The sequence below is a fragment of the Trichomonas vaginalis genome, chromosome VI (genome assembly GCF_026262505.1).
Source record: "Trichomonas vaginalis G3 chromosome VI, whole genome shotgun sequence".
NCBI classification, from domain to species: Eukaryota; Parabasalia; order Trichomonadida; family Trichomonadidae; genus Trichomonas; species Trichomonas vaginalis.
The window spans coordinates 2954074-2979831 of NC_067208.1; the positions used below are offsets into that span (position 1 = coordinate 2954074).

At 33.1% G+C, this 25758-nt stretch overlaps 8 protein-coding genes across 8 annotated transcripts, besides 1 other annotated feature; 4 read left to right on the top strand and 4 right to left on the bottom strand.

Annotated features, from left to right (window-relative positions):
• Positions 1 to 2531: 2531 nt before the first annotated feature.
• TVAGG3_0796290 (uncharacterized protein) lies at positions 2532 to 2885 on the top strand (the record flags this gene model as incomplete). Its single annotated transcript, XM_051247149.1, has 1 exon — positions 2532 to 2885. One exon carries the CDS (start codon positions 2532 to 2534, stop codon positions 2883 to 2885), a length of 354 nt encoding a protein of 117 aa, XP_051082624.1.
• A 444-nt stretch (positions 2886 to 3329) lies between these two features.
• On the top strand, positions 3330 to 3650 carry TVAGG3_0796300 (uncharacterized protein; the record flags this gene model as incomplete). The annotated part of the gene is made up of 1 exon (XM_051247150.1): positions 3330 to 3650. One exon carries the CDS (start codon positions 3330 to 3332, stop codon positions 3648 to 3650), a length of 321 nt encoding a protein of 106 aa, XP_051082625.1.
• A 1711-nt stretch (positions 3651 to 5361) lies between these two features.
• On the bottom strand, positions 5362 to 5595 carry TVAGG3_0796310 (uncharacterized protein; the record flags this gene model as incomplete). Its single annotated transcript, XM_051247151.1, has 1 exon — positions 5362 to 5595. One exon carries the CDS (start codon positions 5593 to 5595, stop codon positions 5362 to 5364), a length of 234 nt encoding a protein of 77 aa, XP_051082626.1.
• Positions 5596 to 11741: 6146 nt separating this feature from the next.
• Positions 11742 to 25517: a mobile genetic element.
• Positions 13772 to 14476, top strand: TVAGG3_0796330 (His-Me finger endonucleases family; the record flags this gene model as incomplete). Its single annotated transcript, XM_051247152.1, has 1 exon — positions 13772 to 14476. The coding sequence occupies one exon, from the start codon at positions 13772 to 13774 to the stop codon at positions 14474 to 14476; it is 705 nt and encodes a 234-aa protein (XP_051082627.1).
• On the bottom strand, positions 17693 to 18127 carry TVAGG3_0796340 (KilA, N-terminal/APSES-type HTH, DNA-binding family; the record flags this gene model as incomplete). The annotated part of the gene is made up of 1 exon (XM_051247153.1): positions 17693 to 18127. One exon carries the CDS (start codon positions 18125 to 18127, stop codon positions 17693 to 17695), a length of 435 nt encoding a protein of 144 aa, XP_051082628.1.
• Positions 18891 to 19940, bottom strand: TVAGG3_0796350 (organellar and viral DNA polymerase type B; the record flags this gene model as incomplete). Its single annotated transcript, XM_001298626.1, has 1 exon — positions 18891 to 19940. The coding sequence occupies one exon, from the start codon at positions 19938 to 19940 to the stop codon at positions 18891 to 18893; it is 1050 nt and encodes a 349-aa protein (XP_001298627.1).
• Positions 23216 to 23749, bottom strand: TVAGG3_0796360 (His-Me finger endonucleases family; the record flags this gene model as incomplete). The annotated part of the gene is made up of 1 exon (XM_051247154.1): positions 23216 to 23749. The coding sequence occupies one exon, from the start codon at positions 23747 to 23749 to the stop codon at positions 23216 to 23218; it is 534 nt and encodes a 177-aa protein (XP_051082629.1).
• Positions 24654 to 25436, top strand: TVAGG3_0796370 (uncharacterized protein; the record flags this gene model as incomplete). Its single annotated transcript, XM_051247155.1, has 1 exon — positions 24654 to 25436. A coding segment is annotated over one exon (783 nt), but the record flags the coding sequence as incomplete, so codon positions are not given.
• Positions 25518 to 25758: the final 241 nt, after the last annotated feature.

The window sequence follows — 25758 nt, forward strand, 5'->3', positions numbered from 1 at the left end:
GACTTCATCGTATATGTTTTGTCAAACATGAACGTATATGTTTTGTCAAGGTTTCTTCGTATATGTTTTGTCAAGGTTTCTTCGTATATGTTTTGTCAAGACTTCTTCGTATATGTTTTGTCATGATTTCTTCGTAATGAGTGTAAATGATCCAAAAATAATGTTTATGTTAGAATGTTAGATCTAACACCTTTTCTAACATGTTTTCTAACATGACCTCATGGAACTTAAACGTATATGTTTTGTCATGACCTCATGCTTAAACGTAAATGTTTTGTCATGACCTCATGGAACTTAAACGTAAATGTTTTGTCATGATTTCTTCATTGTATATGTTTGTCATGACCTCATGGAACTTAAACGTAAATGTTTTGTCATGATTCTTCATCGTATTGCTTTGTCAAGGTTTCTTCGTATATGTTTTGTCATGACCTCATCGTAAATGTTTTGTCATGACCTCATCGTATATGCTTTGTCATGACCTCATGGAACTTAAACGTAAATGTTTTGTTATGACCTCATCGTAATGAGTGTAAATGACCCAAAAATAATGTTTATGTTAGAATGTTAGATCTAACACCTTTTCTAACATGTTTTCTAACATGACCTCATGGAACTTAAACGTAAATGTTTTGTCATGACCTCATGGAACTTAAACGTATATGCTTTGTCAAGGTTTCTTCGTATATGTTTTGTCATGACCTCATCGTATATGCTTTGTCATGACTTCTTCGTAAATGTTTTGTCATGACTTCATCGTATATGTTTTGTCAAACATGAACGTATATGTTTTGTCAAGGTTTTTCGTATATGTTTTGTCAAGGTTTCTTCGTATATGTTTTGTCAAGACTTCTTCGTATATGTTTTGTCATGATTTCTTCGTAATGAGTGTAAATGATCCAAAAATAATGTTTATGTTAGAATGTTAGATCTAACACCTTTTCTAACATGTTTTCTAACATGACCTCATGGAACTTAAACGTATATGTTTTGTCATGACCTCATCGTAAATGTTTTGTCATGACCTCATGGAACTTAAACGTAAATGTTTTGTCAAACTTCTTCGTAAATGTTTTGTCATGACCTCATCGTAAATGTTTTGTCAAAACTTCTTCGTAAATGTTTTGTTATGACCTCATGGAACTTAAACGTAAATGTTTTGTCATGACCTCATCGTAAATGTTTTGTCATGACCTCATCGTAAATGTTTTGTTATGATTTCATCGTATATGTTTTGTCAAGATTTCATCGAAACTAAACGTATATGTTTTGTCATGATTTCATCATACATGTTTTGTCATGATTTCATCGTATATGCTTTGTCATGATGATTTCATCGAAACTAAACGTATATGTTTTGTCATGATTTCATCGTACATGTTTTGTCAAGGTTTCATCGTATATGTTTTGTCAAGATTTCATCGTATATGTTTTGTCAAACATGAACGTAAATGTTTTGTCATGATTTCATCGTATATGCTTTGTCATGATGATTTCATCGAAACTAAACGTATATGTTTTGTCATGATTTCATCGTACATGTTTTGTCATGATTTCATCGTAAATGTTTTGTCATGACCTCATCGTAAATGTTTTGTTATGATTTCATCGTATATGCTTTGTCATGATGATTTCATCGAAACTAAACGTATATGTTTTGTCATGATTTCATCATACATGTTTTGTCATGATTTCATCGTATATGCTTTGTCATGATGATTTCATCGAAACTAAACGTATATGTTTTGTCATGATTTCATCGTACATGTTTTGTCAAGGTTTCATCGTATATGTTTTGTCAAGATTTCATCGTATATGTTTTGTCAAGACCTCATCGTATATGTTTTGTCATGATTTCATCGTATATGCTTTGTCATGATGATTTCATCGAAACTAAACGTATATGTTTTGTCATGATTTCATCGTACATGTTTTGTCATGATTTCATCGTAAATGTTTTGTCATGACCTCATCGTAAATGTTTTGTTATGATTTCATCGTATATGTTTTGTCAAGATTTCATCGTAATGAGTGTAAATGAACCAAAAATAATGTTTACGTTCATGTTTGACAACAACACAGGAAATAAATGTTTACGTATATGTTTTGTCAAGACCTCATCGTATATGTTTTGTCATGATTTCTTCATCGTAATGAGCGTATATGTTTTGTCAAACATGAGCGTAAATGTTTTGTCAAGACTTCTTCGTATATGTTTTGTCATGACTTCTTCATCGTAATGAGCGTAAATGTTTTGTCAAACATGAGCGTATATGTTTTGTCATGACTTCTTCATCGTAATGAGCGTATATGTTTTGTCATGACTTCTTCATCGTAATGAGCGTATATGTTTTGTCATGATTTCTTCATCGTAATGAGCGTATATGTTTTGTCATGATTTCTTCGTATATGTTTTGTCATGACTTCTTCATCGTAATGAGCGTATATGCTTTGTCAAACATGAACGTTAATGTTTACGTTAATGGTTTCGTCAAACTTAAACGTATATGCTTTGTCAAACATGAACGTAAATGTTTACGTCAATGGTTTCGTCAATGGTTTCATCGTCAATGGTTTCGTCAATGGTTTCATCGTCAATGGTTTCGTCAATGGTTTCGTCAATGGTTTCATCGTTAATGGTTTCGTCAATGGTTTCATCGTCAATGGTTTCATCGTCAATGGTTTCGTCAAACTTAAACGTATATGCTTTGTCAAACATGAGCGTAAATGTTTACGTCAATGGTTTCGTCAATGGTTTCATCGTTAATGGTTTCGTCAATGGTTTCATCGTCAATGGTTTCATCGTCAATGGTTTCATCGTCAATGGTTTCGTCAAACTTAAACGTATATGCTTTGTCAAACATGAGCGTAAATGTTTACGTTAATGGTTTCGTCAATGGTTTCATCGTCAATGGTTTCGTCAATGGTTTCGTCAATGGTTTCATCGTTAATGGTTTCGTCAATGGTTTCGTCAATGGTTTCATCGTCAATGGTTTCGTCAAACTTAAACGTATATGCTTTGTCAAACATGAACGTAAATGATCCAAAAATAATGTTTAGGGTAGATGGTTAGATCTAACACCTTTTCTAACATGTTTTCTAACATGACCTCATCGTAAATGTTTTGTTATGACCTCATGGAACTTAAACGTAAATGTTTTGTCATGACCTCATGGAACTTAAACGTAAATGTTTTGTTATGACCTCATGGAACTTAAACGTAAATGTTTTGTCATGACCTCATGGAACTTAAACGTATATGTTTTGTCATGACCTCATGGAACTTAAACGTAAATGTTTTGTTATGACCTCATGGAACTTAAACGTAAATGTTTTGTCATGACCTCATGGAACTTAAACGTATATGTTTTGTCATGACCTCATGGAACTTAAACGTATATGCTTTGTCAAACATGAACGTTAATGTTTACGTCAATGGTTTCGTCAATGGTTTCATCGTCAATGGTTTCGTCAATGGTTTCATCGTCAATGGTTTCGTCAATGGTTTCATCGTCAATGGTTTCGTCAAACTTAAACGTATATGCTTTGTCAAACATGAACGTAAATGTTTACGTCAATGGTTTCGTCAATGGTTTCATCGTCAATGGTTTCGTCAATGGTTTCGTCGTCAATGGTTTCGTCAAACTTAAACGTATATGCTTTGTCAAACATGAACGTAAATGATCCAAAAATAATGTTTAGGGTAGATGGTTAGATCTACCCTCATTTCTACCCTCATGAATTTTCATACGGAATCTCTTCGTATATGTTTTGTCATGATTTCTTCATCGTAATGAGCGTATATGCTTTGTCAAACTTAAACGTATATGTTTTGTCATGACTTCTTCATCGTAATGAGCGTATATGTTTTGTCATGATTTCTTCGTATATGTTTTGTCATGACTTCTTCATCGTAATGAGCGTATATGTTTTGTCAAACATGAACGTATATGTTTTGTCATGATTTCTTCATCGTAATGAGCGTAAATGATCCAAAAATAATGTTTATGTTAGAATGTTAGATCTAACACCTTTTCTAACATGTTTTCTCACCTCATTGAATTTTCATGACTTCTTCATCGTAATGAGCGTATATGTTTTGTCAAACATGAGCGTATATGTTTTGTCAAGACTTCTTCATCGTAATGAGCGTAAATGATTTGTCATGATTTCTTCATCGTAATGAGCGTATATGTTTTGTCATGATTTCTTCATCGTAATGAGCGTAAATGATCCAAAAATAATGTTTATGTTAGAATGTTAGATCTAACACCTTTTCTAACATGTTTTCTCACCTCATTGAATTTTCATGACTTCTTCATCGTCAATGGTTTCGTCAATGGTTTCATCGTCAATGGTTTCGTCAAACTTAAACGTATATGCTTTGTCAAACATGAACGTAAATGTTTACGTCAATGGTTTCGTCAATGGTTTCATCAATGGTTTCATCGTCAATGGTTTCTTCATCGGAATGAGTGTAAATGACCCAAAAATAATGTTTATGTTAGAATGTTAGATCTAACACCTTTTCTAACATGTTTTCTAACATGGAGGATTTCATTAGATATACACATTCTTCCTTCATTTCATTCTATACACAATTTACATCATAGACGATTTAATAGATATAATACTTTACTGTTTCATTAGATATAAATATTTTTTGGTGAAAGTATCCTAAAAATATTTGATGGACTTTAACTAAAATAATGTTTAGGGAAGAATGTGTATATCTAATGAAATCCTCCATGTTAGAAAACATGTTAGAAAAGGTGTTAGATCTAACATTCTAACATAAACATTATTTTTGGGTCATTTACACTCATTCCGATGAAGAAGTCTTGACAAAACATTTACACTCATTACGATGAAGAAATCATGACAAAACATATACGCTCATTACGATGAAGAAATCATGACAAAACATATACGCTCATGTTTGACAAAACATATACGCTCATTACGATGAAGAAATCATGAAAATTCAATGAGGTGAGAAAACATGTTAGAAAAGGTGTTAGATCTAACATTCTAACATAAACATTATTTTTGGATCATTTACGCTCATTACGATGAAGAAATCATGACAAAACATATACGTTCATGTTTGACAAAACATATACGCTCATTACGATGAAGAAGTCATGACAAAACATATACGAAGAAATCATGACAAAACATATACGCTCATTACGATGAAGAAGTCATGACAAAACATATACGTTTAAGTTTGACAAAGCATATACGCTCATTACGATGAAGAAATCATGACAAAACATATACGAAGAGATTCCGTATGAAAATTCATGAGGGTAGAAATGAGGGTAGATCTAACCATCTACCCTAAACATTATTTTTGGATCATTTACGTTCATGTTTGACAAAGCATATACGTTTAAGTTTGACGAAACCATTGACGATGAAACCATTGACGAAACCATTGACGATGAAACCATTGACGAAACCATTGACGAAACCATTGACGTAAACATTTACGTTCATGTTTGACAAAGCATATACGTTTAAGTTTGACGAAACCATTGACGATGAAACCATTGACGAAACCATTGACGATGAAACCATTGACGAAACCATTGACGATGAAACCATTGACGAAACCATTGACGAAACCATTGACGTAAACATTTACGTTCATGTTTGACAAAGCATATACGTTTAAGTTTGACGAAACCATTGACGATGAAACCATTGACGAAACCATTGACGATGAAACCATTGACGAAACCATTGACGATGAAACCATTGACGTAAACATTTACGTTCATGTTTGACAAAGCATATACGCTCATTACGATGAAGAAGTCATGACAAAACATATACGAAGAAATCATGACAAAACATATACGCTCATTACGATGAAGAAATCATGACAAAACATATACGCTCATTACGATGAAGAAGTCATGACAAAACATATACGCTCATGTTTGACAAAACATTTACGCTCATTACGATGAAGAAGTCATGACAAAACATATACGAAGAAATCATGACAAAACATATACGAAGAAGTCTTGACAAAACATTTACGCTCATGTTTGACAAAACATATACGCTCATTACGATGAAGAAATCATGACAAAACATATACGATGAGGTCTTGACAAAACATATACGTAAACATTTATTTCCTGTGTTGTTGTCAAACATGAACGTAAACATTATTTTTGGTTCATTTACACTCATTACGATGAAATCTTGACAAAACATATACGATGAAATCATGACAAAACATTTACGATGAGGTCATGACAAAACATTTACGATGAAATCATGACAAAACATGTACGATGAAATCATGACAAAACATATACGTTTAGTTTCGATGAAATCATCATGACAAAGCATATACGATGAAATCATGACAAAACATTTACGTTCATGTTTGACAAAACATATACGATGAAATCTTGACAAAACATATACGATGAAACCTTGACAAAACATGTACGATGAAATCATGACAAAACATATACGTTTAGTTTCGATGAAATCATCATGACAAAGCATATACGATGAAATCATGACAAAACATGTATGATGAAATCATGACAAAACATATACGTTTAGTTTCGATGAAATCATCATGACAAAGCATATACGATGAAATCATAACAAAACATTTACGATGAGGTCATGACAAAACATTTACGATGAAATCATGACAAAACATGTACGATGAAATCATGACAAAACATATACGTTTAGTTTCGATGAAATCATCATGACAAAGCATATACGATGAAATCATGACAAAACATTTACGTTCATGTTTGACAAAACATATACGATGAAATCTTGACAAAACATATACGATGAAACCTTGACAAAACATGTACGATGAAATCATGACAAAACATATACGTTTAGTTTCGATGAAATCATCATGACAAAGCATATACGATGAAATCATGACAAAACATGTATGATGAAATCATGACAAAACATATACGTTTAGTTTCGATGAAATCTTGACAAAACATATACGATGAAATCATAACAAAACATTTACGATGAGGTCATGACAAAACATTTACGATGAGGTCATGACAAAACATTTACGTTTAAGTTCCATGAGGTCATAACAAAACATTTACGAAGAAGTTTTGACAAAACATTTACGATGAGGTCATGACAAAACATTTACGAAGAAGTTTTGACAAAACATTTACGTTTAAGTTCCATGAGGTCATGACAAAACATTTACGATGAGGTCATGACAAAACATATACGTTTAAGTTCCATGAGGTCATGTTAGAAAACATGTTAGAAAAGGTGTTAGATCTAACATTCTAACATAAACATTATTTTTGGATCATTTACACTCATTACGAAGAAATCATGACAAAACATATACGAAGAAGTCTTGACAAAACATATACGAAGAAACCTTGACAAAACATATACGAAGAAACCTTGACAAAACATATACGTTCATGTTTGACAAAACATATACGATGAAGTCATGACAAAACATTTACGATGAGGTCATGACAAAACATTTACGTTTAAGTTCCATGAGGTCATAACAAAACATTTACGAAGAAGTTTTGACAAAACATTTACGATGAGGTCATGACAAAACATTTACGAAGAAGTTTTGACAAAACATTTACGTTTAAGTTCCATGAGGTCATGACAAAACATTTACGATGAGGTCATGACAAAACATATACGTTTAAGTTCCATGAGGTCATGTTAGAAAACATGTTAGAAAAGGTGTTAGATCTAACATTCTAACATAAACATTATTTTTGGATCATTTACACTCATTACGAAGAAATCATGACAAAACATATACGAAGAAGTCTTGACAAAACATATACGAAGAAACCTTGACAAAACATATACGAAGAAACCTTGACAAAACATATACGTTCATGTTTGACAAAACATATACGATGAAGTCATGACAAAACATTTACGAAGAAGTCATGACAAAGCATATACGATGAGGTCATGACAAAACATATACGAAGAAACCTTGACAAAGCATATACGTTTAAGTTCCATGAGGTCATGACAAAACATTTACGTTTAAGTTCCATGAGGTCATGTTAGAAAACATGTTAGAAAAGGTGTTAGATCTAACATTCTAACATAAACATTATTTTTGGGTCATTTACACTCATTACGATGAGGTCATAACAAAACATTTACGTTTAAGTTCCATGAGGTCATGACAAAGCATATACGATGAGGTCATGACAAAACATTTACGATGAGGTCATGACAAAACATATACGAAGAAACCTTGACAAAGCATATACGATGAAGAAATCATGACAAAACATTTACGTTTAAGTTCCATGAGGTCATGACAAAGCATATACAATGAAGAAATCATGACAAAACATATACGTTTAAGTTCCATGAGGTCATGACAAAACATTTACGTTTAAGTTCCATGAGGTCATGACAAAACATATACGTTTAAGTTCCATGAGGTCATAACAAAACATTTACGTTTAAGTTCCATGAGGTCATGACAAAACATTTACGTTTAAGTTCCATGAGGTCATAACAAAACATTTACGATGAGGTCATGTTAGAAAACATGTTAGAAAAGGTGTTAGATCTAACATTCTAACATAAACATTATTTTTGGATCATTTACACTCATTACGAAGAAGTTTTGACAAAACATTTACGTTCATGTTTGACAAAACATATACGCTCATTACGATGAAGAAGTCATGACAAAACATATACGAAGAAGTCATGACAAAACATATACGAAGAAATCATGACAAAACATATACGCTCATTACGATGAAGAAGTTTTGACAAAACATTTACGTTCATTACGATGAAGAAATCATGACAAATCATTTACGCTCATTACGATGAAGAAGTCATGACAAAACATATACGTTCATGTTTGACAAAACATATACGTTCATGTTTGACAAAACATATACGCTCATTACGATGAAGAAATCATGACAAAACATATACGCTCATTACGATGAAGAAATCATGAAAATTCAATGAGGTGAGAAAACATGTTAGAAAAGGTGTTAGATCTAACATTCTAACATAAACATTATTTTTGGATCATTTACGCTCATTACGATGAAGAAATCATGACAAAACATATACGTTCATTACGATGAAGAAATCATGACAAATCATTTACGCTCATGTTTGACAAAACATTTACGCTCATTACGATGAAGAAGTCATGACAAAACATATACGAAGAAGTTTCGACAAAACATGTACGATTAAATCATGACAAAACATTTACGAAGAAGTCTTGACAAAACATTTACGTTCATGTTTGACAAAACATTTACGCTCATTACGATGAAGAAATCATGACAAAACATATACGCTCATTACGATGAAGAAGTCTTGACAAAACATTTACACTCATTACGATGAAGAAGTCATGACAAAACATGTACGATGAAGAAATCATGACAAAACATTTACGCTCATGTTTGACAAAGAATATACGTTCATTACGATGAAGAAATCATGACAAAACATTTACGATGAAGTTTCGACAAAACATTTACACTCATTACGATGAAGAAATCATGACAAATCATTTACGAAGAGATTCCGTATGAAAATTCAAGACCCTTTGGGTCTCGCCGCTTAGCGGCTGAGGGTAGAAATGAGGGTAGATCTAACCATCTACCCTAAACATTATTTTTGGGTCATTTACGTTCATGTTTGACAAAACATTTACGCTCATTACGATGAAGAAATCATGACAAAACATATACGCTCATTACGATGAAGAAGTCTTGACAAAACATGTACGATGAAGTTTCGACAAAACATTTACACTCATTACGATGAAGAAGTCTTGACAAATCATTTACGCTCATGTTTGACAAAACATTTACACTCATTACGATGAAGAAATCATGACAAAACATATACGAAGAAACCTTGACAAAGCATATACGATGAAGAAATCATGAAAATTCAAGACCCTTTGGGTCTCGCCGCTTAGCGGCTGAGGTGAGAAAAGAGGTGAGAAAAGAGGTGAGATCTCACCACTTCACCTAAAATATATTTTTGTCTGATTTACACTCATTACGATGAAGAAGTCATGACAAAACATATACGATGAAATCATCATGACAAAACATTTACGAAGAAGAAATCATGACAAATCATTTACGTTCATGTTTGACAAAGAATATACGATGAAGAAATCATGAAAATTCAAGACCCTTTGGGTCTCGCCGCTTAGCGGCTGAGGTGAGAAAAGAGGGTAGAAATGAGGTTAGATCTAACCATCTACCCTAAACATTATTTTTGTCTGATTTACGCTCATTACGATGAAGAAGTCATGACAAAACATTTACACTCATTACGATGAAGAAGTCATGACAAAACATTTACACTCATTCCGATGAAGTTTCGACAAAACATTTACACTCATTACGATGAAGAAGTCTTGACAAATCATTTACGAAGAAGTTTCGACAAAGCATATACGAAGAAACCTTGACAAAGCATATACGATGAAGAAATCATGAAAATTCAAGACCCTTTGGGTCTCGCCGCTTAGCGGCTGAGGTGAGAAAAGAGGTGAGAAAAGAGGTGAGATCTCACCACTTCACCTAAAATATATTTTTGTCTGATTTACGCTCATTACGATGAAGAAATCATGACAAATCATTTACACTCATTACGATGAAGAAATCATGACAAAACATTTACGAAGAAGTTTCGACAAAACATTTACGAAGAAACCTTGACAAAGCATATACGATGAAGAAATCATGAAAATTCAAGACCCTTTGGGTCTCGCCGCTTAGCGGCTGAGGTGAGAAAAGAGGTGAGAAAAGAGGTTAGATCTAACCATCTACCCTAAACATTATTTTTGGGTCATTTACACTCATTACGATGAAGAAGTTTCGACAAAACATTTACACTCATTACGATGAAGAAATCATGACAAATCATTTACGATGAAGAAATCATGACAAAACATTTACGCTCATGTTTGACAAAACATATACGATGAAGAAATCATGACAAAACATTTACGTTCATGTTTGACAAAACATTTACACTCATTACGATGAAGAAATCATGAAAATTCAAGACCCTTTGGGTCTCGCCGCTTAGCGGCTGAGGTGAGAAAACATGTTAGAAAACGTGTTAGATCTAACATTCTAACATAAACATTATTTTTGTGCTATGTTTTCATACGTGTGAGGGTGGTGATATCATTTATTTTTAAGTTTATTTTTATATAAATGACGAAAACTATTGAGATAACAAACTACAACGGTCATGAGTTCAAGAATTTGTTCTTCGTTCCTCGTGAAAATACATTCTATCAGATACGAGGGAGAAAGGGTAAAGTTAGTTTGAGCGTTTATGACAACAAAACATGGGAGATATATAAAAGCAATAGATACAAACGGTAAGCGTGTTTCATTAGCTTTGTCAAAACTTACTAACATTTATTTTGACAGTGACTTTGACTCTGACGATTGGAGTGACAGCAGCGATACTGAAGAATATGAACTATTGTGTGAAGCACAGCAATGGGAAGCGCTGCAATACTTTTGTAAATGAGAACATTAGTGGGAACGTTAGTGAGAACGTTTATTTTTTCATTAGTGAAGTCGTTAGTGAAGTCATTAGTGAAGTCATTTATGTGTCAGACGGTTTTGTAAATATTTAAGGTTAAGTTGGGTAAGGTGGAACGCAGTGCCGCCGTACCCAAGTTATGTATACTAACTCCACCAAATACATTTGAACTACATGCAAAGAATTCATTCTCCTTCGCAAATTCTTTATATCTTCTGTAGCACTCTGTACAATTCCATCCGGATACAAACTTTTCATAGAACTCCTCGTAAAACATTTGGTAAGGTGTTTTGTTCATTTCGATGAGTTCTTGTTTAGCCCTGGTGAATGGTATCTTCCTTACATCAAATTCACTTAAATCTTTCTTCATGAAGTACGTCAGTAAGTTTGAATAAAACTCTTCATTAAAGCTTTCAATGAGATTTGAGAAATATTCGTAATTTCCTTTGTATCTGCTGCTTACGTCAATGACAACAAATCTTCTGTCGTCTTTATCAATCTTTACTGAGTTGAAGTTGTTAGATATCATGATGATATTACAAACATTCTCTGTCTTTCTTACTGGCTGACACTTCTGATTTAAGTCCAACTGAGTCTCTGTTACTATTGACTTTAGTGCGTCGTGGTTCATGACCTTAGACGTATCGCATGAGCTTAGTTCATTGCATACGATGAGCTTCATGTTCTCAATAGCAGCATTGAATCTACCAACCACATTCTCTATTGCCGTTATATTATTGTTGGCGTACTTGCTAATGAGCTCGCATAGAACATTACTAAGTACATTCTTACCAGTTCCTTGCTTTCCTATTAACAAAAGTACTGTTCCAGTCTTTCCACAAGGATTTTGAACGATGTAGGCGAACCAGTTCAAAACATACTCATAAAGCTCTTCATCCTCATTACATATGACATCGTGAACATGTTTCAAATATCCTTCAATAACGCTTTCATCTACTTCATTCAGTACCTCATACTCATATCCTCTGAAATAGCTGTAAATGTCATCTCTTTCGTCAAAGAATCTCATGCCTGACTTCATAAGATAGTTCTTGTTCTGACCCGCTTCATAAATCATCAGTGCGTTCACATCCTTCTCCTCAATACGTCCTACATAAACACTCTTCATGAGCTTATTGAATTCCTTGCTATCTACTGACACAAGTGTTGTTGTGTCTCGTATTCCATCATAATCTTTCACTAGATATGTCATACGTGCTCCGTCAATAACAACAACACATCTTCTTAAGTCATTTATAACACTAGCTATGTCAATACCTTCTTCACTCATGTACTTATTTTTCCTCAAGTCCTTTAGTGTGAAAGTGTCTCTAAGTTCTATTTCAAACAATTCATTTACACATCCTTTGCAATACTTCTCTATAAAATATTTCTGTCGTTCTTTACTAAGTTTCTTAACAGCTCTAAAGAACCATGTGTTTTGACTCAAACATCCTTCACAACTTCTCTCATTCATTCCTAGTTCTTTCATGTCATTATCTTCAACCTCTATGGTCTCATTGACTAAGGTCAAAGGGTTCTTAGTCATTTGGTCTATCTGAAACTGTTTGTGTTTGTGTTTGTTCAGCAACGTCCTTTTAATATGAATAGCTGTTTCCACTCATCTTTGCTAACAGTTCTTTCATAACCACTGACAGTAATGATTTCATTTGCTGACCTTAGACACTTATGTTCTATCATGTGTATTGCTTTTGTGTAAGGCTTTCGTGAGCATAGGTTGTATATGTCATTCCTGCAATGTTCATTCATGCCAATAGTACTAAATCCTTTCTTTGCTGTTGAGTGCATAATATCCATTAGTTCCTGTGTTCGTATTGCTGTCTCATAAAATACAACAAGACCTTTGTCATCTATGACGTACTTACCGAAAACATTGCTTATATTCTTTAACCATGAAATAACATCCTCATTCATGCTGTCAAACATGAAGTAAGGTCTTACATACTCTTCACTTATAAGATACTCCACAAAGTACTTGTTAAGCTCTATGTCCTCGTGAGCGATTTCATTAGGTTTGATATTAGTTCCTTTTGTCATTGCTGTCATGTACTTCACTCTCATAGTTCCTTTCAATAGCGTAAAAATACTTCATTGTTTCATAACTGCTCTAAATTCTGTTCAAAATTCGTACAACATAACTTTTTAACATTAGTGAAAGAACATGAGCGAAACAACAACATCTAACATTACAGAAGAAGTCAATGACAATGCCGATGAAAACATTACAGAAGGAGCTAGTGAAAATATTGACGAGTTCAGTGAGGAAGAAGATATTGAGGACGTCAATGAGAACGTTAGTGGGGAACAAACTCAATGGGAAACATTGAGAAATCATGAAGATTATGAGATTTGTACGACATATCCTTTTACTATTCGTCGAAAGAAAGACAAACATATTATGAGTGAATGCTTAAATAATTATGGTTATATTGTGCTTAGTTTAAACAACAAAATGTACTTAAAGCATAGAATTATTGCAGAACAGTGGATTGAAAATCCAAACAATTTGAAAGAAATAGACCATATAAATCATGATAGAACGGACAACAGAATCTCAAACCTTCGTTGGTGTTCTAGATCTGAAAACAATAGAAATAAAAGCAAGTATGGTGATATAGTTTATGAGTTCGTTGATGAAATATCTGACGAAGCTGTTGAAATAACAGATTATGGTAAGCATTCGTTTGAGTTCTACTACTATGTTGAGAATGAGGACGCATTCTATTATTATACAGGTCCTAGCTATCGAAAACTTCATATAAACTTTACAAAAACAGGTGCTGCTTATGTTTGTATGATAGATACAGAAAACAAGAGTGTAATCTTATTCATAAACAAATTCAAACGCTTGTACGGCTTCATGTAGGACAAACATTATTTTTCAACACTAACGCGAACACGTAGGACAAACATTCATGACTAACATTACTGTATAACATAGACACTAACTTCATCGAAACTAAACGTAAATGTTTTGTCATGATTTCTTCGTATATGTTTTGTTATGACTTCATCGTAAATGATTTGTCATGATTTCATCGTATATGTTTTGTCAAAACTTCATCGTAAATGTTTTGTCAAGATTTCATCGTAAATGATTTGTCATGATTTCATCGTATATGTTTTGTCAAAACTTCATCGTAAACACTTTGTCATGATTTCATCGTAAATGTTTTGTCATGACTTCATCGTATATGCTTTGTCAAAACTTCATCGTAAATGTTTTGTTATGATTTCATCGTATATGTTTTGTCATGATTTCATCGTAAATGCTTTGTCATGATTTCATCGTAAATGCTTTGTCGAACTTAAACGTAAATGTTTTCAGTGTCACCACGTCACCATGTCACCAGGTTATTTAACTTCTCTTAAAATTACTGACAACATGACATTTTGACAACAACACAGGAAATAAATGTTATCGTTTATGTTTTCATTAATGATTTCATAAATGTTTTGTCATGACTTCATGGTAAATGTTTTGTCATGACTTCATCGTAAATGCTTTGTCATGATTTCTTCGTAAATGTTTTGTCATGATTTCATCGAAACTAAACGTATATGTTTTGTTATGACTTCATCGAAACTAAACGTATATGTTTTGTTATGACTTCATCGTATATGTTTTGTTATGACTTCATCGTAAATGTTTTGTTATGACTTCATCGAAACTAAACGTATATGTTTTGTTATGACTTCATCGAAACTAAACGTATATGTTTTGTTATGACTTCATCGTATATGTTTTGTTATGATTTCATCGTATATCCTTTGTCATGACTTCATCGTAAATGTTTTGTCATGACTTCATCGTAAACACTTTGTCAAAACTTCATCGTAAATGTTTTGTCAAAACTTCATCGTAAATGTTTTGTCATGACTTCATCGTAAATGTTTTGTCATGATTTCATCGTAAACTCTATGTCAAACATGAACGTAAACACTTTGTCAAAACTTCATCGTAATGAGTGTAAATGACCCAAAAATAATGTTTACGTTAATGGTTTCCGGTTATTCAATAATGAATTATTTTTGAATAACTGAAGGTGTCACTACGTCACCATGTGTCACTCGGTTAATTAACTTCTCTGAAAAAATGAGACAACATGACATTTTGACAACACAGCGGGGGAGGGTATTTATGAATTATTTTTGAAGAACTGAAGGTGTCACTACGTCACCATGTGTCACTCGGTTAATTAACTTCTCTGAAAAAATGAGACAACATGACATTTTGACAACACAGCACTTCGTCAAAATGTGATGTCGTGTATCGTGTATCGTGTATCAAATACAAAAAAAATGAAAGGGAAATGAAGAAAGGAGTTTGTAAGCTCATAAAATGCTTGTTTTGAGGTCAAGCCAAAAGTGGCTCGACCGTATTCGTTCATCCAAAACTCAAGAATTTCCTGCATTTTAGTACTATTGAGAAATCTGTTTAAATGGTTTAACCTTCCCGCTTCTCTTAAAATTACTGACAACATGACATTTTGATAACAGTCCTGGAAATAAATTTTATCGTATATCCTTTGTCAAAACTTCATCGTATATGTTTTGTCATGATTTCATCGTATATGCTTTGTCAAACATGAACGTAAACACTATGTCAAACATGAACGTAAACACTATGTCAAACATGAACGTAAACACTATGTCATGATTTCATCGTAAACTCTATGTCATGATTTCATCGTAAACTCTATGTCATGATTTCATCGTAAATGCTTTGTCAAAACTTCATCGTATATGTTTTGTCATGATTTCATCGTATATGCTTTGTCAAACATGAACGTAAACTCTATGTCAAACATGAACGTAAACACTATGTCATGATTTCATCGTAAATGCTTTGTCATGACTTCATCGTAAATAGTTTGTCATGATTTCATCGTAAATGTTTTGTCAAACATGAACGTAAACACTTTGTCAAACATGAACGTAAACACTTTGTCAAACATGAACGTAAACACTTTGTCAAACATGAACGTAAACACTTTGTCAAACATGAACGTAAACACTTTGTCAAACATGAACGAAAGACTTTGTCGAACTTCATCGAAACTAAACGTATATGTTTTGTCATGATTTCATCGTAAATATTTTGTCAAAACTTCATCGTAAATGCTTTGTCATGACTTCATCATATATCCTTTGTCGAACATGAACGTAAACACTTTGTCAAACATGAACGTAAACTCTATGTCATGATTTCATCGTAAACACTATGTCAAACATGAACGTAAACGCTTTGTCAAACATGAACGTAAACTCTATGTCATGATTTCATCATAAATGCTTTGTCATGACTTCATCATATATCCTTTGTCGAACTTAAACGTAAACACTTTGTCAAACATGAACGTAAACACTATGTCAAACATGAACGTAAACACTATGTCAAACATGAACGTAAACTCTATGTCAAACATGAACGTAAACACTATGTCAAACATGAACGTAAACACTATGTCATGATTTCATCGTTAATGTTTTGTCATGGTTTCATCGTAATGAGTGTAAATGACCCAAAATAATGTTTACGTTAATGGTTTCCGGTTATTCAATAATGAATTATTTTTGAATAACTGAGGGTGTCACTACGTCACCATGTGTCACTCGGTTAATTAACTTCTCTGAAAAAATGAGACAACATGACATTTTGACAACAGTCCTGGAAATATATTTTATCGTTAATGGTTTGTCAAAACTTCATCGTAAATGCTTTGTCATGACTTCATCGTAAATGTTTTGTCAAACATGAACGTAAACTCTATGTCAAACATGAACGTAAATGCTTTGTCATGACTTCATCGTAAACACTTTGTCAAACATGAACGTAAACACTTTGTCAAACATGAGCGTATATCCTTTGTCAAACATGAACGTAAACACTTTGTCAAACATGAGACAACATGACATTTTGACAACACAGCAGGATTAATGAGGAAGGCACTTATGAATTATTTTTGAAGAACTGAGGGTGTCACTACGTCACCATGTGTCACTCAGTTAATTAACTTCTCTTAAAAAGTGTGACAACATGACATTTTGACAACAGTCCCGGAAATGATTTGTCATGACTTCATCGTAAATGACCAAAAATAATGTTTAGGTGAAGAGTATTATAAGGCATTTTGTGAAGAATATAACAAGCATAACGAGGTGAAGCCCACATTGCTACAGCATTTACTAAAAGTCTATGAACATAATATCCTTTCAAACCAGGAGCCAAATTCTTGCGATTTTCGTACGGAATCTCTTCTCTCGGTTTTCCGAGGGAAGCAATCATATGAGGAAATTCTTCTAAAAGTTCTTTTGTCTGTTGGTTTTCAAACCAATGATATGCTTGCTTTGTAGAACGAAGAGCATTCATTATACTTTGCATTTGGTACATGTCATCTTTGACCGAACGAATGAGGCGAAGTTGTTTGTTATATTGTATGTATTCGTATTCTTCATTTATGGCTTCATGGACTATAACTGTTGTTGTGTTCTCTGATGTTGACATTACTGTCATTTCATACAAAATAAAAAAAATAAATAAAAATAAAATTAGCGTTATTTTCTGACTTTCACAAAAGACCAAAAATAAACGCTTTACATGTATTTTTCAGCAACTTCGTCAAATAATTTTATAGCTTTATCTATCTCATCTACTTCAAACGTTTCTTTACCTTTCATGGGAGCACCATACATTTTCTCAAAAACTTCAAGCAGTTCTGTTTCAGCAGCTCTCATATCATTAACAAACACAACCTTGACTCTATTGACTGTACTGTCATATCTTTGAGTTATATTATATGTTCTTCCTATCTTATATCTCTTTGTATTGAAGTCCTTCGGTTTCTGAACGATGTAAAGTAAGCCTTCACTGCAACGTTCTGAGTCGAATGAACCATAAGTTATGAAGTTATATCCAACCACTGGGTCTAACCATAACAAAACTATTGGTATAAGACTTTTGTCAATGAGATATGCTGTAGTTCCATAGAATCTTACCGATATCATAAGCTCAGGATTTCTTGTCAAAATTTTCTGAGTTGAAGCATTTCTAACCCAGTGGTTTGTTTTCTTTTCAGATGGAGATATAATGTCTGACAAAGAATATTTGTTGTATTTCTTTGAGTATCTTACGTTTAAATCACCTATTCTAACCACTTTGGTGTCATTGTCAATCTTTCTAACTGTTTCAAACTCAATGTTTGACATTACTGTCTTTACATACAAAATAAAAATTTTTCTTAGAAAAAAATTAGCGTTATTTTTCTAACTAATGAAATTCATGAAATTTGGTCATTTTTCAGACAAAAATAATGTTTAGGGTAGATGGTTAGATCTAACCTGATATCTAACCTCATTTCTACCCTCATTTCTACCCTCATTATTGTGAACCGTTTTACATGGTAAACGTTATGAATTCGTGAGATTCTAAACAATTTCCTAGCTTCTATTTCTTCAGTTAATATATCAAAAATTTTAACAATGCCGAAAGTTTCTTTATACTTCTTCTTGACATCAGATAAAAGGAAATCATCAGCTGTGGGATAGTTTTTATTAAGAAATGTCAACATGTCCATTTTATCTTCTGCTGGCTTTTCTGCTTCTTTCTTTAAGTCTGCGTAATCGTTTCTCATTCTTTCTATCTCTTTTACTGAGTAGTTATATTTCCTCATTGCTGCTTTACATTTTGAACATTGCGGATTCATTTTTGCGTTATACATTGAAACATTACTAGCTAAAATAACTAAAGCATCAATGGCTTTCTTTAAATCTGAAGCAGTTGGTTTTATCTGTTCGTTCCATACTTTGCCTCTTCTGTCTTTATCTCTTATCTGCCACACACATTCAGCAGCTAATGAAACAAAGTTATCGTAAGTCTTAAACTCCTCAGATTTATATATGTCAGAAATGTTTTTATAAACCATGTCGCAATCTTTGTTCATAACTTTATGGTTGCAATGAAAACCAAGGAATTCATAATTTACTTTACGTATGAACTTCTTTATTTCTACTGAATCAGTAACTTTAACTTCAATTTCATCGAATTCAGGAATAGTTAGTTTTTGTTGCTGAACTTCCGGTAATTTAGGCAAATGGTCTATGATATCTTGCATTTCATATAGCTCCTCTCCATTTGTTTCATCTTTCGCACTACAGTCTAAATTACTTGTTAAAAGTTCTTGCTTTATTCTTTGTATTTCTGTTTCAAAAGTATATGAAGAAGGAATGAAGTTTTTCATCTCTACCAACATTGACGTAGGATTCATGATTAATGAATTTGGTGCCGTGCATGCTGTCGAAAGTGCTGATGTTTCGATTTTTGTAATCATATTTATATAAAAATAAAATTAACTTTATTTTTTTCTATCTTAAGGAAATTCATGAAAATTCATGAGGGTAGAAATGAGGTTAGATCTAACCATCTACCCTAAACATTATTTTTGCTGAATTCAGCAACAAAATGAACGAGGTCAGGATGTATGTAAATACCTTTGAATTCATTTATAACGCCCTTAGTAAGCTCATAAAATGCTTGTTTTGCATCACATTTTGACGAAGTGCAAATCTTCACTTCGTGTCATGATGCAAAAATAATGAGTTCATTTACTCACAATATTTTTGTACAAAATGTAAACTTTACATAACCGTCGGGAACCTTCACTTTTTGACGAACTTTCCGCAGCAATTTTTAAAATTTGTGAAAACTCAACGGTTTGACACGTGCCATATGTCATTTTACTCAGAATTTTGTGCTGAATTCAGCAAAAATTATTTTTGTTCATGGGCTATGCCCCGCCGCTTTGCGTCTTTATGTTAAAATAAATGGTACCTTTAATGATATCATGACTGTTCTCGTTCATGTCTGATTTACATCTAATGAAAAAGTTTAGAAGAATTTTCTTATTCTTTCTGGCATATTTTTGTCTTTCCAGAACTCCCGCTCTAATGGTCCCAGATGTGTTGGCTTCGACTCTCTCAAGTTCTTAGATGGTATAACATCTTCAACGCCTCCTTCATAAGTCTTGACAAAGTCATGACAAATCATTTACGATGAAGTCTTGACAAATCATTTACGATGAAGTTATGACAAAGTCATGACAAAACATTTACGATGAAGTCATGACAAATCATTTACGATGAAGTCTTGACAAATCATTTACGTTTAAGTTCGATGAAGCATTTACGATGAAGTCTTGACAAATCATTTACGAAGAAGTCTTGACAAATCATTTACGATGAAGTCTTGACAAATCATTTACGTTTAAGTTCGATGAAGCATTTACGATGAAATCATGACATAGAGTTTACGTTCATGTTTGACATAGTGTTTACGATGAAATCATGACATAGAGTTTACGTTCATGTTTGACATAGTGTTTACGTTCATGTTTGACATAGTGTTTACGTTCATGTTTGACAAAGTGTTTACGTTTAAGTTCGACAAAAGATATATGATGAAGTCATGACAAAGCATTTACGATGAAATCATGACATAGAGTTTACGTTCATGTTTGACAAAGTGTTTACGTTCATGTTTGACATAGTGTTTACGATGAAATCATGACATAGAGTTTACGTTCATGTTTGACATAGTGTTTACGTTTAAGTTCGACAAAGGATATATGATGAAGTCATGACAAAGCATTTACGATGAAATCATGACATAGAGTTTACGATGAAATCATGACATAGTGTTTACGTTCATGTTTGACATAGTGTTTACGTTCATGTTTGACATAGTGTTTACGTTCATGTTTGACATAGTGTTTACGTTCATGTTTGACAAAGCATATACGATGAAATCATGACAAAACATATACGATGAAGTTTTGACAAAGGATATACGATAAAATTTATTTCCAGGACTGTTATCAAAATGTCATGTTGTCAGTAATTTTAAGAGAAGCGGGAAGGTTAAACCATTTAAACAGATTTCTCAATAGTACTAAAATGCAGGAAATTCTTGAGTTTTGGATGAACGAATACGGTCGAGCCACTTTTGGCTTGACCTCAAAACAAGCATTTTATGAGCTTACAAACTCCTTTCTTCATTTCCCTTTCATTTTTTTTGTATTTGATACACGATACACGATACACGACATCACATTTTGACGAAGTGCTGTGTTGTCAAAATGTCATGTTGTCTCATTTTTTCAGAGAAGTTAATTAACCGAGTGACACATGGTGACGTAGTGACACCTTCAGTTCTTCAAAAATAATTCATAAATACCCTCCCCGCTGTGTTGTCAAAATGTCATGTTGTCTCATTTTTTCAGAGAAGTTAATTAACCGAGTGACACATGGTGACGTAGTGACACCTTCAGTTCTTCAAAAATAATTCATAAATACCCTCCCCCGCTGTGTTGTCAAAATGTCATGTTGTCTCATTTTTTCAGAGAAGTTAATTAACCGAGTGACACATGGTGACGTAGTGACACCCTCAGTTATTCAAAAATAATTCATTATTGAATAACCGGAAACCATTAACGTAAACATTATTTTTGGGTCATTTACACTCATTACGATGAAGTTTTGACAAAGTGTTTACGTTCATGTTTGACAAAGTGTTTACGATGAAGTCTTGACAAATCATTTACGAAGAAGTCTTGACAAATCATTTACGATGAAGTCTTGACAAAGTGTTTACGTTCATGTTTGACAAAGTGTTTACGATGAAGTCATGACAAAACATTTACGATGAAGTCATGACAAAACATTTACGATGAAGTCATAACAAAACATATACGATGAAGTCATAACAAAACATATACGATGAAGTCATAACAAAACATATACGTTTAGTTTCGATGAAGTCATAACAAAACATATACGTTTAGTTTCGATGAAATCATGACAAAACATTTACGAAGAAATCATGACAAAGCATTTACGATGAAGTCATGACAAAACATTTACCATGAAGTCATGACAAAACATTTATGAAATCATTAATGAAAACATAAACGATAACATTTATTTCCTGTGTTGTTGTCAAAATGTCATGTTGTCAGTAATTTTAAGAGAAGTTAAATAACCTGGTGACATGGTGACGTGGTGACACTGAAAACATTTACGTTTAAGTTCGACAAAGCATTTACGATGAAATCATGACAAAGCATTTACGATGAAATCATGACAAAACATTTACGATGAAATCATGACAAAGCATTTACGATGAAAGCATGACAAAACATTTACGATGAAATCATGACAAAACATTTACGATGAAATCTTGACAAAACATTTACGATGAAATCTTGACAAAGTCTTGACAAAGCATATACAAAGAAATCATGACAAAACATTTACGATGAAATCTTGACAAAACATTTACGTTTAGTTTCGATGAAGTTAGTGTCTATGTTATACAGTAATGTTAGTCATGAATGTTTGTCCTACGTGTTCGCGTTAGTGTTGAAAAATAATGTTTGTCCTACATGAAGCCGTACAAGCGTTTGAATTTGTTTATGAATAAGATTACACTCTTGTTTTCTGTATCTATCATACAAACATAAGCAGCACCTGTTTTTGTAAAGTTTATATGAAGTTTTCGATAGCTAGGACCTGTATAATAATAGAATGCGTCCTCATTCTCAACATAGTACTAGAACTCAAACGAATGCTTACCATAATCTGTTATTTCAACAGCTTCGTCAGATATTTCATCAACGAACTCATAAACTATATCACCATACTTGCTTTTATTTCTATTGTTTTCAGATCTAGAACACCAACGAAGGTTTGAGATTCTGTTGTCCGTTCTATCATGATTTATATGGTCTATTTCTTTCAAATTGTTTGGATTTTCAATCCACTGTTCTGCAATAATTCTATGCTTTAAGTACATTTTGTTGTTTAAACTAAGCACAATATAACCATAATTATTTAAGCATTCACTCATAATATGTTTGTCTTTCTTTCGACGAATAGTAAAAGGATATGTCGTACAAATCTCATAATCTTCATGATTTCTCAATGTTTCCCATTGAGTTTGTTCCCCACTAACGTTCTCATTGACGTCCTCAATATCTTCTTCCTCACTGAACTCGTCAATATTTTCACTAGCTCCTTCTGTAATGTTTTCATCGGCATTGTCATTGACTTCTTCTGTAATGTTAGATGTTGTTGTTTCGCTCATGTTCTTTCACTAATGTTAAAAAGTTATGTTGTACGAATTTTGAACAGAATTTAGAGCAGTTATGAAACAATGAAGTATTTTTACGCTATTGAAAGGAACTATGAGAGTGAAGTACATGACAGCAATGACAAAAGGAACTAATATCAAACCTAATGAAATCGCTCACGAGGACATAGAGCTTAACAAGTACTTTGTGGAGTATCTTATAAGTGAAGAGTATGTAAGACCTTACTTCATGTTTGACAGCATGAATGAGGATGTTATTTCATGGTTAAAGAATATAAGCAATGTTTTCGGTAAGTACGTCATAGATGACAAAGGTCTTGTTGTATTTTATGAGACAGCAATACGAACACAGGAACTAATGGATATTATGCACTCAACAGCAAAGAAAGGATTTAGTACTATTGGCATGAATGAACATTGCAGGAATGACATATACAACCTATGCTCACGAAAGCCTTACACAAAAGCAATACACATGATAGAACATAAGTGTCTAAGGTCAGCAAATGAAATCATTACTGTCAGTGGTTATGAAAGAACTGTTAGCAAAGATGAGTGGAAACAGCTATTCATATTAAGGAAGGACGTTGCTGAACTAGTTAAACCTGTTGCACAAACATTGTTTCAGATAAGACCAGCAATGACTAAGAACCCTTTGACCTTAGTCAATGAGACCATAGAGGTTGAAGATAATGACATGAAAGAACTAGGAATGAATGAGAGAAGTTGTGAAGGATGTTTGAGTCAAAACACATGGTTCTTTAGAGCTGTTAAGAAACTTAGTAAAGAACGACAGAAATATTTTATAGAGAAGTATTGCAAAGGATGTGTAAATGAATTGTTTGAAATAGAACTTAGAGACACTTTCACACTAAAGGACTTGAGGAAAAATAAGTACATGAGTGAAGAAGGTATTGACATAGCTAGTGTTATAAATGACTTAAGAAGATGTGTTGTTGTTATTGACGGAGCACGTATGACATATCTAGTGAAAGATTATGATGGAATACGAGACACAACAACACTTGTGTCAGTAGATAGCAAGGAATTCAATAAGCTCATGAAGAGTGTTTATGTAGGACGTATTGAGGAGAAGGATGTGAACGCACTGATGATTTATGAAGCGGGTCAGAACAAGAACTATCTTATGAAGTCAGGCATGAGATTCTTTGACGAAAGAGATGACATTTACAGCTATTTCAGAGGATATGAGTATGAGGTACTGAATGAAGTAGATGAAAGCGTTATTGAAGGATATTTGAAACATGTTCACGATGTCATATGTAATGAGGATGAAGAGCTTTATGAGTATGTTTTGAACTGGTTCGCCTACATCGTTCAAAATCCTTGTGGAAAGACTGGAACAGTACTTTTGTTAATAGGAAAGCAAGGAACTGGTAAGAATGTACTTAGTAATGTTCTATGCGAGCTCATTAGCAAGTACGCCAACAATAATATAACGGCAATAGAGAATGTGGTTGGTAGATTCAATGCTGCTATTGAGAACATGAAGCTCATCGTATGCAATGAACTAAGCTCATGCGATACGTCTAAGGTCATGAACCACGACGCACTAAAGTCAATAGTAACAGAGACTCAGTTGGACTTAAATCAGAAGTGTCAGCCAGTAAGAAAGATAGAGAATGTTTGTAATATCATCATGATATCTAACAACTTCAACTCAGTAAAGATTGATAAAGACGACAGAAGATTTGTTGTCATTGACGTAAGCAGGCAGATACAAAGGAAATTACGAATATTTCTCAAATCTCATTGAAAGCTTTAATGAAGAGTTTTATTCAAACTTACTGACGTACTTCATGAAGAAAGATTTAAGTGAATTTGATGTAAGGAAGATACCATTCACCAGGGCTAAACAAGAACTCATCGAAATGAACAAAACACCTTACCAAATGTTTTACGAGGAGTTCTATGAAAAGTTTGTATCCGGATGGAATTGTACAGAGTGCTACAGAAGATATAAAGAATTTGCGAAGGAGAAT